General features: G+C 48.9%; 1 protein-coding gene across 1 annotated transcript in view; it reads right to left on the bottom strand.

The window, feature by feature from the left end:
* Nucleotides 1-63: 63 nt before the first annotated feature.
* The window catches only part of tg (thyroglobulin), a gene marked incomplete at its 3' end in the record, with an annotated part of 27,616 nt that continues 11,241 nt past the window's right edge, over nt 64-16,438 (bottom strand). The window contains 29 exon segments of the mRNA XM_065958132.1: nt 64-151; nt 850-1,054; nt 1,146-1,328; nt 1,424-1,558; nt 1,643-1,708; nt 2,282-2,428; nt 2,565-2,644; nt 2,793-2,907; nt 4,295-4,465; nt 4,550-4,687; nt 4,783-4,851; nt 5,587-5,673; nt 5,747-5,917; nt 6,953-7,153; nt 7,276-7,381; nt 7,614-7,723; nt 9,713-9,817; nt 9,951-10,115; nt 10,251-10,394; nt 10,507-10,665; nt 10,876-11,026; nt 12,122-12,249; nt 12,809-12,997; nt 13,134-13,295; nt 13,452-13,563; nt 14,211-14,314; nt 14,392-14,469; nt 16,065-16,169; nt 16,300-16,438. The exon segment at nt 16,300-16,438 is cut by the window's right edge and continues 92 nt beyond it. Of these exon segments, the coding sequence (XP_065814204.1) occupies nt 64-151; nt 850-1,054; nt 1,146-1,328; nt 1,424-1,558; nt 1,643-1,708; nt 2,282-2,428; nt 2,565-2,644; nt 2,793-2,907; nt 4,295-4,465; nt 4,550-4,687; nt 4,783-4,851; nt 5,587-5,673; nt 5,747-5,917; nt 6,953-7,153; nt 7,276-7,381; nt 7,614-7,723; nt 9,713-9,817; nt 9,951-10,115; nt 10,251-10,394; nt 10,507-10,665; nt 10,876-11,026; nt 12,122-12,249; nt 12,809-12,997; nt 13,134-13,295; nt 13,452-13,563; nt 14,211-14,314; nt 14,392-14,469; nt 16,065-16,169; nt 16,300-16,438 (3,813 nt within the window).

The following is a 16,438-nucleotide window of genomic DNA, read 5'->3' as shown; positions in this document are numbered from 1 at the left end:
ACAGGTCAGCTGGGTGGTTGTTGAATTGTAGAAAATCATTCTAAAGTCTTTCTGCTGACTCACCTGAGCTGCAGGTGTGAAGATGTTGAGGTAGAGACAGTCCTCACTGGAGGCTGCAGACTCAACATCGCCGGGCTGAACACAACTGGAACTGAAGGACAGAGAGACAGACTGTAAATCTGAATGTTTGAAGTCTGAGTGTCATCCCCCGTCTGTCCCTGCAGGGGGCGCTGGAGTCCCATTGATGACGTCCCCCGTCTGTTCCTGCAGGGGGCGCTGGAGTCCCATTGATGACGTCCCCCGTCTGTCCCTGCAGGGGGCGCTGGAGTCCCATCGATGGCGCCCCCCGTCTGTCCCTGCAGGGGGCGCTGGAGTCCCATCGATGGCGGTCTCCATGCTGGAAATGCTGTCTCAGTCTAACTTTCAGTCAACCTAACGACAGGCTGAGAGCTGGAGCTGAGGCGGGTTTTAAACCTCCTGACAAACCGTTACACCGCGCCCACCTGTCAATCAGGTCAGCTACACGCCTTATTGTGAATAACTCTTATCCTTCATCAAATCAAAACTGATGAGTCATCAAAACATTCACCCCCGTACAGTGTGTGTCCATCCAGACATGAGCTAATCACACCTATTTGGTTTTTTGAACCAGGCTGTAAACATGTTCATCTCTGCTGTAAAAACAGGCTTTTTAGAATGGGTGTGTATGTGACTTCCTGTGCTTCTGCAGCCAGCCTCTAGTGGACACTCCAGGTACTGCAGGATGTTACACTTCAGCATCAGCTTCATGTTTCAACATCTGAGGTTACCGCTTGGTGAGGACACGGTGTTAAACAGTCGGGTATTTACCGGGGTTTGGTGGCGTCCCAGGTTCCTGACCAATCAGACGGCTGAGCTGCTTCAAAGCGGAGCGGTCCTATTGGTGGACGGGCGTACGGGACGCCCAGGAACTGAACGACAGTCTTCCTGTCTGAGCCAAGGGCGGTTTCCACGGCAACGCCCTGCAGGGTGCCATGACCTGGGATGGAGACCGACGTAACCGGTAGCAACCGCTCTAAGGAGCAAAACAAAACAACCGAAAAAAGTAAGATTGAGACTCTTGCCCTCGCTGTTATACTTCATGTTCTCCGCTGTGATTGGCTCACCTGTCCTCAGGTACACCTGGGGGGCGGGCTCTCTGATGACCAGTCTGCAGGAGGATGATGGGCTGTTCGAAGTAGGGGCGGAGCTTAATCCACAGGCAGTGGTGTCAGGGTAGAGAACGCAGCGAGTGGCGGACTCCGCCTCACTGAGAGAGACGGCGACACAAGACTCCGCCTCCTGACAGGCTGAAACAGGAAGTACACAGGGAGTTCACAGGTTGGCACTTAATTTCTAACTACTGATGATGTAATCAATCTTTTTTCCCTCTCGTGATGGTTACCGTGGAGACACCAGTCCCTGGTCTTGTCACGGACGGTGGCGATGTCCCGGCTCACGTGGATGACATCATACGTAGAGAGAGACGGGTCGACGAGGACTGAGGACTCTGAGAGGAGACTCCACTGATCCAGAGACACTGAGGACACAGAGACCGCAGAGTGAGACCTGAAGTCCTCTGAGGAGTACTGCGGTCTGAGCGTTCAGGGCTGACCCGTCTTACCGTTGTTTTTTGTGGGTGGCAGGTCGAACGGAGGACAGAGCGCCGGAGAGGAAGTCCACTGATTCACTGAACACACAAACACACAAACACACAAACACACAACATCACACACTGCATGACTTACACTGTGTAGATATGCGGTTTGTTTTTATAAGGGATGCATGGATCCGATCCTGCTATCACAAGCTAGCGATCTACAGAGCAGATCTATTCAGTTAAGTTCTATACTATTCTGTGATTAAAGCAGCGCGTGTGTGTTTTACTACGTTATGTGCCCCGTTATGCCACGTACTTATTATAGGATGGATACAGCGTTGGAGGTGGAGCCACATTCATTCCCCTGAAAGCTGCTCAGGGGCGCATGCAGCAAAAAAAAGTCAGACTATGGCAGGTAAAAGTTCCCGCCTCTTCTGTGTTACTGGGCCCAAAGAGCAGACTGTCAGGCTCGAACCCGCGGCTCTGGTCTGCGATCACGTGACACTGCAGTACCGGATTCGGCCACCGTGTAAAATTAGCTTCAACAGTTGGCGATCGTCCAGGGAGCTAGCATGAGCCTGCTTACTCACTAAACAGAGCTGTTAGCTACACGTTAGCGGGCTGTCATTGTCATGTTCGTGTGTATCAGTGTGTGTTCAGTACCGGGTTTCTGGTACCATCCGAAGGGGTCCGGCGTGGTCTGCACCACAGACGGTTTGCAGTCCTGACTCCTCCAGGTGGTGGACTCGTCTTCAGCGCAGGTCTGAACCCCAAGACTGATCAGAGACAGACACACCACGTCTGACCCCCCTGAGAGACACACACACACACACACACACACACACACACACACACACACACACACACACACACACACACACAGAGTCAAACACACTCTGACGTCTTTATTCTCAAACCTCCATCAGGATAAATGTTCTCATGTTACCTGGTGATTTGGTGTCTCGGACGAAGCCGATACCGCGGCAACAAGGATCTTCATCACAGCGCCGCTCACACTCCCTGAACCTGAACACACCTGAGTTTTTATCCGTCTGCTGATGGCGTCTTTATTATTTGTTGTTTTGAATCGTTTTACCGTGTGTATTAATGAGTGTGTGTGTGTGTGTGTGTGTGTGTGTGTGTATTAATGAGTGTGTCTGTGTGTGTGTGTTACCCGTCAGACAGCGGCGTGCTTCCTGTCACGCTGACTCGGCTGCGTACAGAGTAAGAAACCATCTTCTTGAAGGAAACTCTCTCGTAGAAACTCTTCACGGCTCCGGACAGATCAACTGACAGGGAACAGCGAGTAACAGAGAGTAACATGAAGCGAGTAACGAGTAATAGTGAGTAACTTGAAGCGAGTAACGAGTAATAGTGAGTAACTTGAAGCGAGTAACAGCGAGTAACATGAAGCGAGTAACGAGTAATAGTGAGTAACTTGAAGCGAGTAACGAGTAATAGTGAGTAACTTGAAGCGAGTAACATGAAGCGAGTAACAGCGAGTAACAGAGAGTAACATGAAGCAAGTAACAGCGAGTAACATGACGTGAGTAACGAGTAATAGTGAGTAACTTGAAGCGAGTAACATGAAGTGAGTAACATGAAGCGAGTAATAGTGAGTAACTTGAAGCGAGTAACGAGTAATAGTGAGTAACTTGAAGCGAGTAACATGAAGTGAGTAACATGAAGTGAGTAACAGTGAGTAACATGAAGTGAGTAACAGCGAGTAACATGAAGTGAGTAACAGCGAGTAACATGAAGCGAGTAACAGAGAGTAACATGAAGCGAGTAACATGAAGCGAGTAACATGAAGCGAGTAACAGCGAGTAACAGTGAGTAACATGAAGTGAGTAACAGCGAGTAACATGAAGTGAGTAACAGAGAGTAACATGAAGCGAGTAACAGAGAGTAACATGAAGCGAGTAACATGAAGCGAGTAACAGTGAGTAACATGAAGTGAGTAACAGAGAGTAACATGAAGCGAGTAACATGAAGTGAGTAACAGTGAGTAACATGAAGCGAGTAACAGCGAGTAACATGAAGCAAGTAACAGCGAGTAACATGAAGCGAGTAACGAGTAATAGTGAGTAACTTGAAGCGAGTAACGAGCAATAGTGAGTAACTTGAAGCGAGTAACGAGTAATAGTGAGTAACTTGAAGCGAGTAACAGCGAGTAACATGAAGCGAGTAACGAGTAATAGTGAGTAACTTGAAGCGGGTAACGGGTAATAGTGAGTAACTTGAAGCGAGTAACATGAAGCGAGTAACAGCGAGTAACAGAGAGTAACATGAAGCGAGTAACAGTGAGTAACATGACGTGAGCAACGAGTAATAGTGAGTAACTTGAAGCGAGTAACATGAAGTGAGTAACATGAAGCGAGTAATAGTGAGTAACTTGAAGCGAGTAACGAGTAATAGTGAGTAACTTGAAGCGAGTAACATGAAGTGAGTAACAGTGAGTAACATGAAGTGAGTAACAGCGAGTAACATGAAGTGAGTAACAGCGAGTAACATGAAGTGAGTAACAGCGAGTAACATGAAGCCAGTAACAGAGAGTAACATGAAGCGAGTAACATGAAGCGAGTAACAGCGAGTAACATGAAGCAAGTAACAGCGAGTAACACAAGCACAGATTTTAGACTGAAAAGTATCGACGAGCTCGGTGTCTCTGCTTACCCTTCTTGCTGTAGGTGTTGTTAGGCGTTCTGTCCAGCAGGGGGCGACAGGGGCGTCTCAGAGGTTTGTCGTATGCTCCACACACTCGGCTGTCAGGTAACAAGGAGCACCTGAAGAATCCAGGTGAGGGTGTGAGGTCAGCGAGGGAGCACAGCTGCTCAGAGTCACAGCCTGGAACACAACACACACACCTTCAGTCGCTTTCATTCATAAACAAACATCATGAAATATCTCTGTCAGAGCAACGGGACGCACGGGTCAGGCACCACAGCAGTGCCTGCTGGGAGTCGTAGTTGTTCTCGTTGAGCCAGAAGGAGAGCGTGGGGAGTTTCCTCAGAGGATCCACGAGAACGTCGTCTTCAGACAGAGACTCAAACTTCTGCTGAACTGAAACTGATCGCACAAAAAGACAAAATATGAAGAACGATGAAGTTATTCATTAATATTCAAACTAAAACGTCTGATCTGCTGATGTGACAGAAACGAACCGTCCAGAGGAGGAGCGAGCTCTGCTGCCACTGCACACGAAGAAGAACCAGATCCAACAGGAGCTGGATCTGCAAACAAACAAACAAACAAACAAACAAACAAACAGAGTCAGCGTGTTTACTCTCTGCTGTCTGAGGTGTGGTGGATTTAAAACCTAAAAGATTCCTCCTGCTGGATTCATGGTGATACTGGGAGTCACTAGTGAATCCAGCTCCAGTTAAACTGGGACATTAAAGCTGCTGTTCTGGACTGGTCTGTCCTCTGAACCTGGGTCCATCATGTCTGTGTAGTGTTAGTAGTCAAGACCACACTAACCGAGACCAGAGTGATCCGAGACCGAGTCAAGACCAAGACCAAGACCAAGACCAAGACCAAGACCAAGACCAAGACAGGGTGAGACCGAGTCAAGACCAAGACCAAGACCAAGACAGGGCGAGACCAAGACCAAGACAGGGCGAGACCGAGTCAAGACCAAGACCAAGACCAAGACCAAGACCAAGACCAAGACCAAGACCAAGACCAAGACCAAGACAGGGCGAGACCGAGTTAAGACCAAGACCAAGACCAAGACCAAGACCAAGACCAAGACCAGGCCAGGCCAGGACGAGATCGAGACAAGACAACACCATAAATATAAGTGAATAATCATCATCTTGTGTTAAAATCCAGAGTCCGCCCAGTCTGACACCGAGACAAGACCGAGTCAAACTGCTTTAAATTCCAGGTTGAGACCTTCAAAAAGTTTTGATTTGGAGTCCTACATCTCTACGTCTGTGAGACTACAAAGGCCGGTCTCGTGGTACCTGTGTTCAGGTAGACGGCCTGGAAGTTGATGATGGAGGCCTGGTAGTCCTTCTTGTTCTTGCTGTTGGCGGGCAGAGCAGAATCAGCTGGAACAACAAACAGAAGAGTTAAGATCATCTCTCGGTTTGATTTGATTTAGTTTGTGTTTCCGTCTCTTACTGATGGTGAACTCCTGTCCTCCCAGGTCCAACACGAAGCTCCTCTGCTGCTCGTTGTATGTAAGCCCCGCCCCACAGATACGGCTGGCTTTCCCCTGTCCAATCACATCCCAGTCCTGGTCCTCGCACATCAAGACTGACGGAGCTCTCAGCCAACCACAGAGCAGAGAACCTGAAAGGAGGCGGGACAGAATGAGGAATTAAATATAGAATGCTAATTTAAAGGAAGAATGTGTTCCACATCAATAAATCATGAAGTCTGTCCTGTGTAAATGTGTCTCTGAGTCCTGACTGTCTACAATGAGGGAGAAGCTCGAGTCCCGCTGGCTGTGTTGTTGTCAGAGCCGTGTTTACATGGACGGGACGGCCGGCTCCTCCCCTTGTGTATAAAAGCTGTTTTAGTCAAGAACTAGAGAGAAGAAGAAGAACATACTCACTGATTATTTGGATGTTAGTAAGAGTTTTTAGATCACGCTCATTCTGTGTCAGTTTACATGAAATGTGAAGCTACGAGCTAACTAAAGAGCGCTAACATTAGCATGCTAACACAACAATGTGAAGCTACGAGCTGACTAAAGAGCGCTAACATTAGCATGCTAACACAACAATGTGAAGCTACGAGCTGACTAAAGAGCGCTAACATTAGCATGCTAACACAACAATGTGAAGCTACGAGCTGACTGAAGAGCGCTAACATTAGCATGCTAACACAACAATGCAGCACACGGGATCGCAGCTCGAGCAGAGGACAGTTTGTCCACCTCTTGGTGTTTAATTATGATGCGTTTTAATTGATAACTCCTTCATGTGAAAGTGAGTGGAGGGGGGGTTGGAGGTGTGTCTCTGGAGACTTCAGTATGGAGGAGGCGTGGCCTAACAGCACTTGTTTTGGTTTCTTGCTGGGTAGGGCGACATCTTGAATGGTTAAAAAAAGCGTCAGCGCATTTTCTTACGCAAACGCACAAAAGGCGCTGCAACTTTTTTCCTCGCGACCACCGGCTGCTGCTAACGCTCTCTCCTCTTTGGGAACAACTCAAAAAAAGACGGTGCCGCTTTTTTTTGTTAACTTGATGTCGAGTCTGTTTTTAAATGTTTTCATTCATAGAATCATAAAAAAAGGACTTAAGTAAATTTGTAAATTTAAATTTAATTGTCTCATTTCATTCATTCGTTCACTCAGGTGAGGTGTGTTGCCATGGTAACGTACCTCCGTTCAGGACGTTCTGGTTGAGGATGAACCCGTCGCAGCAGGCGTCGCGGCTGCAGCCGTCCTGACAGAAACGATGAGCGTCGGAGAGAGAGGTCCGTGATGCAGAGAACACCTGAATCCTGAACACACCTGAGACCGCCTTCTTCATCGTCATCCTCACAAAACTCTGCTGCTGCTGCCTCGAGGAAAACTCCGCCCCTTTAGACACACACAGGTACACACACACACCTGAACACACCTGACGGACTAAACACTCAGCTGGTAAAGTAAAGTTTGTTGTTTTGTTAATGCCAGTCATCTTATCGCCGTGGTTACAGAACCTTTCTTCCTGATGACCACTAGATCTGAAGCTCCGCCCCTGACTCTCAAAGAGCAGCTTAGCCAATCAAAGAGCTCGGCCTGAGGATTACCCAGAAACCCACTGGTCTGAAAAAAAAAAAAAAGTAAAATGAATAAATGAACCCCTAGTGGTTACTGGGGTACTGCAGTTTCAATTCAAAACATTGTAGAGAGCTGTCGAGCTCTGAGAAAGGATGTTTTGTTAGTGAAATGCATTCTGGGAGATGTAGTAGCCTTCACACCTAAAGTTTTCACTGGCTTCTTTTAGGATTAAACAACAGAGCAAACATTTTTAGCAAAGCTGCTGATCTGTCTTTACCTGCTGAGAGGTGTTGCAGTGTGTGTTGAGTGTGTGCGTGCTGTACAGTTCACACTCAGTCTGTCTGTTGAACAGCGCCACATGGTGGCAGGACGGCTCCACTGCACAAGCTGAGAGACACAAACACAGATCAGATAAATACCGACAGCAGAAACGACAAACTCTGACCTGTTAAAGGAGCATTCCACATCACTCTAAATCAAACACACAACATCAAGGAGCTGGAATGTTTTAAAGATTTATTTTGGGCTTTTTCGTGCCTTTAATGCAGAGAGAGGACAGTGGATAGAGTCAGAAACCAGAGAGAGAGAGAGAGAGAGAGAGGACAGTGGATAGAGTCAGAAACCAGAGAGAAAGGACAGTGGATAGAGTCAGAAACCAGAGAGAGAGAGAGGACAGTGGATAGAGTCAGAAACCAGAGAGAGAGAGAGAGAGAGAGAGAGGACAGTGGATAGAGTCTGAAACCAGAGAGAGAGAGAGAGGACAGTGGATAGAGTCTGAAACCAGAGAGAGAGAGGACAGTGGATAGAGTCAGAAACCAGAGAGAGAGAGAGGACAGTGGATAGAGTCAGAAACCAGAGAGAGAGAGAGGACAGTGGATAGAGTCAGAAACCAGAGAGAGAGAGAGGACAGTGGATAGAGTCTGAAACCAGAGAGAGAGAGAGGACAGTGGATAGAGTCTGAAACCAGAGAGAGAGAGAGGACAGTGGATAGAGTCAGAAACCAGAGAGAGAGAGAGGACAGTGGATAGAGTCAGAAACCAGAGAGAGAGAGAGGACAATGGATAGAGTCAGAAACCAGAGAGAGAGAGGACAGTGGATAGAGTCTGAAACCAGAGAGAGAGAGAGGACAATGGATAGAGTCAGAAACCAGAGAGAGAGAGGACAGTGGATAGAGTCTGAAACCAGAGAGAGAGAGGACAGTGGATAGAGTCAGAAACCAGAGAGAGAGAGGACAGTGGATAGAGTCTGAAACCAGAGAGAGAGAGGAAACCAGAGAGAGAGAGCGGACAGTGGATAGAGTCTGAAACCAGAGAGAGAGAGAGGACAGTGGATAGAGTCAGAAACCAGAGAGAGAGAGGACAGTGGATAGAGTCAGAAACCAGAGAGAGAGAGAGAGGACAGTGGATAGAGTCAGAAACCAGAGAGAGAGAGAGGACAGTGGATAGAGTCAGAAACCAGAGAGAGAGAGGACAGTGGATAGAGTCTGAAACCAGAGAGAGAGAGGACAGTGGATAGAGTCAGAAACCAGAGAGAGAGAGCGGACAGTGGATAGAGTCTGAAACCAGAGAGAGAGAGGACAGTGGATAGAGTCTGAAACCAGAGAGAGAGAGAGGACAGTGGATAGAGTCAGAAACCAGAGAGAGAGTGAGGACAGTGGATAGAGTCAGAAACCAGAGAGAGAGTGAGGACAGTGGATAGAGTCAGAAACCAGAGAGAGAGAGGACAGTGGATAGAGTCAGAAACCAGAGAGAGAGAGAGAGGACAGTGGATAGAGTCTGAAACCAGAGAGAGAGAGGACAGTGGATAGAGTCAGAAACCAGAGAGAGAGAGAGAGGACAGTGGATAGAGTCTGAAACCAGAGAGAGAGAGGACAGTGGATAGAGTCTGAAACCAGAGAGAGAGAGGACAGTGGATAGAGTCAGAAACCAGAGAGAGAGAGAGGACAGTGGATAGAGTCAGAAACCAGGGAGAGAGAGAGGACAGTGGATAGAGTCAGAAACCAGAGAGAGAGAGGACAGTGGATAGAGTCAGAAACCAGAGAGAGAGAGGACAGTGGATAGAGTCAGAAACCAGAGAGAGAGAGCGGGGAATGACATGCGGAAAAGGGCCACGGGTGGAAGCGCGCCCCAACTGGAATATTTTAAACATTTAAACATCACGGCTCCAATCAATCAAGAAGTTAAAAGTCTTTTGCTGCCTGGATTTATTCTGGTGTTATTTTGAGTCACAGAAATATTGTGTCCAAACACAAAGAGAGAGACTGGAGCTTAATGATTGTGGTTACTTATTCAGAGTTAAAACGATAAACTAGTTTAGAAAAAGACAGGTATGGTCCTTTAAGACGATTAAAGCTGAATCATTTTGTGCGTGAGTCACCTTGGACACAGGAAGTGAGGTCAGAGGTCATCGTTTTCAGAACATCAGCGTCATCCGCGCCGACAGAAACATCTGATGCAGGAACAGCCTGAAACCTGCGGAGAACTGTAACACACACACACACACACACACACACACACACACACACACACACACACGTACACGTTCAAGGTAAACACATGTTACATCTATCAAAAGGGAAGCTGCTCTCTGATTGGTTGCTGAGGGGAAGGGTCACCTGAGCACTCGTCATCTGTCAGACGTTTCTCACTGCTCGTCCACTCAAGCTCCGCCTCCTCACTGTTGACACACCTCCACCTGCCAGACAGGAAGTCAGGCTGCGCTAGCAGGAAGTCACCTTGCTCTGAACACCGCAGGCCCCGCCTCTGACACTCTGTCACACCTGTACACACACACACACACACACACACACACACACACACACAGGTGAATCAGTAAAATTAAAAGGACTGTCCTGAGGGGGGCGCTAGATGTAGGATCAGGTTTTACATTAAGATCTGAAGGTTGCAGGACTCACATTGATTGACAGATGACGTTCCAGCAGGGGAAGAGCCTGTGGGACACTTGTTGCAGAAGTCCCGCCCCTCTTCATCCTGATAGGTTCCCTGAGGACACAGAAGACACGCCCCCTCCCTGGAGAAACTCCCAGCAGGACAAACGACTGCGGAAAACAGAGACGGAGTTGGGTGTATGGGACAGACACTGAGGCATCATGGGAATTTGAGTTCTGATGAGGCAGAGGGATAAACAAACAACAACATAAACCGACTCACTGCAACCGTCACCATCCCTGTCCAGGTGGTAACCGCTGGAACAGCCAAAAGTCGGTGTTGTCACGGAAACCAGTTTGGGCTCTGATGTCAGCACGGAGCGAATATTACCCAGAACACCTTGCACCCCCTCCAGGAGTTTGGTCTCATTCAGAAACAGACCTGAAATAAAAATTAACACAGAAACCAGAATTAAAAAAACATCTGTTCTCTTTGGACCCTTAGGGGGGTCCCAACCCTCATGTTGAGACCCCCAGCTGTCCTACCTTTAACATTCACAGATTTATAAACACAACAACCTTTGAACAAGGTTTGCTGTAAGGTTTCTGCCTCAGGGTCGGCGTGGACCGTTCAAGTGAACTTTCTACTCACTGACGTCGTGGAGGTCGGGGAGGTCAGAGGTCGGGAGGTCGGACAGATCGGCCTTAAATCTGATCATCAGCTTCAGCGCGTTGTCGCCGTCACACTGCAGACTCAGTGAGGAGGCGCCGAACACGGACACAGAGCGGCCTGACGACGGCAGCTACACACACACACACACGCACACACACACACACACACACACACGCACACACACACACACACACACACACACACACACGCACACACACACACACACGCACACACACACACACACACACACACACGCACACACACACACACACGCACACACACACACACACACACACACACGCACACACACACACACACGCACACACACACACACACACACACACACGCACACACACACACACACACACACACGCACACACACACACACACACACACACACACACACGCACACACACACACACACGCACACACACACACACACACACACACAGGCACGTTTCATGTTACTTCTGGAAACATTTGAATCCCTCTGCAGCTTGAGAACTCCAGGTGTAGTTCAGGTGTGTTCAGGTGTAGTTCAGGTGTGTTCAGGTGTGTTCAGGTGTAGTTCAGGTGTAGTTCAGGTGTAGTTCAGGTGTGTTCAGGTGTAGTTCAGGTGTAGTTCAGGTGTAGTTCAGGTGTGTTCAGGTGTAGTTCAGGTGTGTTCAGGTGTAGTTCAGGTGTGTTCAGGTGTGTTCAGGTGTGTTCAGGTGTAGTTCAGGTGTAGTTCAGGTGTGTTCAGGTGTAGTTCAGGTGTGTTCAGGTGTAGTTCAGGTGTGTTCAGGTGTAGTTCAGGTGTAGTTCAGGTGTGTTCAGGTGTAGTTCAGGTGTGTTCAGGTGTAGTTCAGGTGTAGTTCAGGTGTAGTTCAGGTGTGTTCAGGTGTAGTTCAGGTGTGTTCAGGTGTAGTTCAGGTGTAGTTCAGGTGTGTTCAGGTGTAGTTCAGGTGTGTTCAGGTGTAGTTCAGGTGTGTTCAGGTGTAGTTCAGGTGTAGTTCAGGTGTGTTCAGGTGTAGTTCAGGTGTAGTTCAGGTGTAGTTCAGGCGTGTTCAGGTGTAGTTCAGGTGTAGTTCAGGTGTGTTCAGGTGTAGTTCAGGTGTGTTCAGGTGTAGTTCAGGTGTGTTCAGGTGTGTTCAGGTGTAGTTCAGGTGTAGTTCAGGTGTGTTCAGGTGTAGTTCAGGTGTGTTCAGGTGTAGTTCAGGTGTGTTCAGGTATGTTCAGAGTTTACCTGCAGAGAGCCGATCCCTCCGCTCCTCATGGCGTCCAACAGCAGAGTCTGTAAACTGCTGATCTGAGAGCAGGACGATGACATCATCCAGAGCTGAGAGGACGCCACCGACTGAAGAGGCTGGGAGACTGGAGACACACACACACACACACACACACACACACACACACACACACACACACACACACACACACACACACACACACACACACACACAGACACACACACACACACACAGACACACACAGACACACACAGACACACACACACACACACAGACACACACAGACACACACAGACACACACACAGACACACACAGACACACACAGACACACACACAGACACACACACAGACACACACACACACACACACACAGACACACACACAGACACACACACACACACACACACACACACACAGACACACACACACAGACACACACAGACACACACCCACACACACACAGACACACACAAACACACACAGACACACACCCACACACACACAGACACACACAGACACACACACCCACACACACACAGACACACACAGACACACACAGACACACACACCCACACACACACACACACACAGACACACACACACACATAAATGTAAAACCCATCAGCGTTGAAGTTTTCTGTTTTAAAATGTGTAACGTTCCTTTAGCGGGCCGCGCTCTTACTTTGACAAGTTCCTGTCAGCGGTTTGTTGTCTCTGAGCCATCGCCCACTCTCGCTGTCGCACAGGAAGCTGCTGACAGGGAGTGAGTTCTGGTAACCACGGTGACAGAAAAGGTCACAGCTCTGATGGCCATCCACTGATGGGCGGCACACCAGTGCACCATGGGTAACGGCGGCGGGACAGAGAGGACCTGGGGATGAGAATGACAACCAATCAGCGGACCCCTCGGAGCTGGTGTGTGTCTCGCTGCAGTTCATCAGTCGTCCACCAGGGGGCTTCTGTGGGAGAGACTTTAAAAATAAAAGTAACACTAAAGAGACACTTACGGTCACATGACGGCGTGCTTCCTGTCTGTCGAGGAGTCCGAGTATCGCCCACTTCCTGTCCGTCTTCAGAGACACACCAACAGGAAGTGACATCACATTGCAGTGGGATGAAGGAGCCATCGGGGCGACACTGAGAACCTTTCAGCTCACACCAGCTAGGACCTGAACACATAATAATACTTTATTGATCCTGCAAACATAGGCTGAAGTGTACACACACACACACACATCGTTAATGGTGTGTGTGTGTGTGTGTGTGTGTCTGTGTGTGTCTGTGTGTGTGTGTGTGTGTGTGTGTGTGTGTGTGTGTGTCCGCACATGTCAGCTGTCCAGGAGCGCTCGGTGTTGCCGTCTGCATCGTCTCTCCCTTCAGGGGATTCACACACCAGCCTGCAGCGCCTCCTGTCTGCAGCACCAAGAAACGACCGTCCTGAAACACACACACACACACACACACACACACACACCACACACAGACACACACAGACACACACAGACACACACAGACACACACAGACACACATACACACACACACAGACACACACACACACACACACACACACACACACACACACACACACACACAGACACACACACATACACACACACACAGACACAGACACAGACACACACACACACACACACACACACACAGACACACCACACACACACACACACACACACACACACACAATAACGTTTGGAGACCTGGTTAAAGATTTGGTTTCAGGGGGAGCCGATGTCCTAGTGGTTAGGTCACGCCCCATGTAAAGAGGCTATAGTCCTCCAAGCCAGAGGCCCGGGTTCGAGTCCAACCTGCGGCTCCTTACCTGCATGTCACCCCCCCCCCCACTCTCTACACGCTGTCCTATCAAATACAGGCAAAAAGCCCAAATTAATGTGTGTGTGGTGTGTGTGTGAGTGTGTGTGTGTGTGGGGGGTGTGTGTGTGTGTGTGTGTATGTGTGGTATGTGTGTGTGTGGTGTGTGTGTGTGTGTGGGGGGTGTGTGTGTGTGGTGTGTGTGTGTGTGTGGGGGGTGTGTGTGTGGGGTGTGTGTGTGTGTGTGTGGTCCTACCTCCTCACACTGTGGTCGGTAAGGTGAGTTAGTTGTGATGTCAGATCCTTTCGTCCAACCAGAGAGCAGCGTGTGAGCCTGAGCTCTCTGACACCGAGTCAGACCTGCAGGAGGAAACATGTCGTCATGTTGGGCAACTGTGTGTGTGTGTGTGTGTGCGTGTGAGTGTGTGTTATCTCACATTTGGGCAGCAGCAGTGAGCGGCTGGTCAGCGAGTCGGGGACGTACTCTCCATCTTCATCGACACACCAACACTGACCTGAATGCAGAGAGAGAGCACTCAGAAGGAACGTCGTGTGTGTGTGTGTGTCTGTGTGTGTGTGTGTGTGTGTGTCTGTGGCTGTGTGTGTGTCTGTGTCTGTGTGTCTGTGTCTGTGTGTGGTGTGTTTAAGTGACCTGTGCTGTGGTAACACTGTGTGTGTGTGTGTGTGTGTGTGTGTGTGTGTTTAAGTGACCTGTGCTGTGGTAACACTGTGTATGTGTGTGTGTGTGTGTGTGTGTGTGTGTGTGTGTGTGTTTAAGTGACCTGTGCTGTGGTAACACTGTGTGTGTGTGTGTGTGTGTGTGTGTGTGTGTTTAAGTGACCTGTGCTGTGGTAACACTGTGTGTGTGTGTGTGTGTGTGTGTGTGTGTGTGTGTGTGTGTGTTTGTGTGTGTTTAAGTGACCTGTGCTGTGGTAACACTGTGTATGTGTGTGTGTGTGTGTGTGTGTGTTTAAGTGACCTGTGCTGTGGTAACACTGTGTGTGTGTGTGTGTGTGTGTGTGTGTGTATGTGTGTGTGTGTGTGTCTGTGTCTGTGTGTGTGTGTGTTTAAGTGACCTGTGCTATGGTAACACTGTGTGTGTGTGTGTGTGTGTGTTTAAGTGACCTGTGCTGTGGTAACACTGTGTGTGTGTGTGTGTGTGTGTGTGTGTGTGTGTGTGTGTGTGTGTGTGTGTGTGTTTAAGTGACCTGTGCTGTGGTAACACTGTGTGTGTGTGTGTGTGTGTGTGTGTGTGTGTGTGTGTGTGTTTAAGTGACCTGTGCTGTGGTAACACTGTGTGTGTGTGTGTGTGTGTGTGTGTGTGTGTGTGTGTGTGTGTGTGTGTGTGTTTAAGTGACCTGTGCTGTGGTAACACTGTGTGTGTGTGTGTGTGTGTGTGTGTGTGTGTGTGTGTGTGTGTGTGTGTGTGTTTAAGTGACCTGTGCTGTGGTAACACTGTGTGTGTGTGTGTGTGTGTGTGTGTGTGTGTGTGTGTGTTTAAGTGACCTGTGCTGTGGTAACACTGTGTGTGTGTGTGTGTGTGTGTGTGTGTGTATGTGTCTGTGTGTGTGTGTGTTTAAGTGACCTGTGCTATGGTAACACTGTGTGTGTGTGTGTGTGTGTGTGTGTGTGTGTGTGTGTGTGTGTGTGTGTGTTTAAGTGACCTGTGCTGTGGTAACACTGTGTGTGTGTGTGTGTGTGTGTGTGTGTGTGTGTGTGTGTGTGTGTTTAAGTGACCTGTGCTGTGGTAACACTGTGTGTGTGTGTGTGTGTGTGTGTGTGTGTGTGTGTGTGTGTGTGTTTAAGTGACCTGTGCTGTGGTAACACTGTGTGTGTGTGTGTGTGTGTGTGTGTGTGTGTGTGTGTGTGTGTGTGTGTGTGTGTGTGTGTGTGTTTAAGTGACCTGTGCTGTGGTAACACTGTGTGTGTGTGTGTGTGTGTGTGTGTGTGTGTGTGTGTGTGTGTGTGTTTAAGTGACCTGTGCTGTGGTAACACTGTGTGTGTGTGTGTGTGTGTGTGTGTGTGTGTGTGTGTGTGTGTTTAAGTGACCTGTGCTGTGGTAACACTGTGTGTGTGTGTGTGTGTGTGTGTGTGTGTGTGTTTAAGTGACCTGTGCTGTGGTAACACTGTGTGTGCAGCCAGAGTCCGTCAGCGTCACACTGAGGAGTGAACGGCTCGTACGAGCGACGCTGACGGGGGAGAAACATCTGAACAGCTGGAAAAACAAAAACAAGAAAACATTCAAATCAGTGAATTCTTCTCTCAGCCCTGACAAGCCCCGCCCCTCGACGGTCGACCTGTTGTGCCCCCACCTTTAGTGATGACATAATCAAACTGTGACTCACTGGAGAAAGCAGCCAATCGCAGAGCAGCTTTTGATCCGCTCAGCAGCCTATCAGTGATCTGCAGCTCCTCCTCTGATTGGCTGACCTGGAGCTCCTCCGGGGTCAGACGCAGACCCTCGGCCAGTAGGAATCCGTATCC

This window comes from Labrus bergylta, chromosome 8 (genome assembly GCF_963930695.1).
Source record: "Labrus bergylta chromosome 8, fLabBer1.1, whole genome shotgun sequence".
Classification (NCBI taxonomy): Eukaryota; Metazoa; Chordata; class Actinopteri; order Labriformes; family Labridae; genus Labrus; species Labrus bergylta.
Note: the sequence above shows the minus strand (reverse complement) of the source record. Positions and strands in the feature narration are given on the sequence as shown.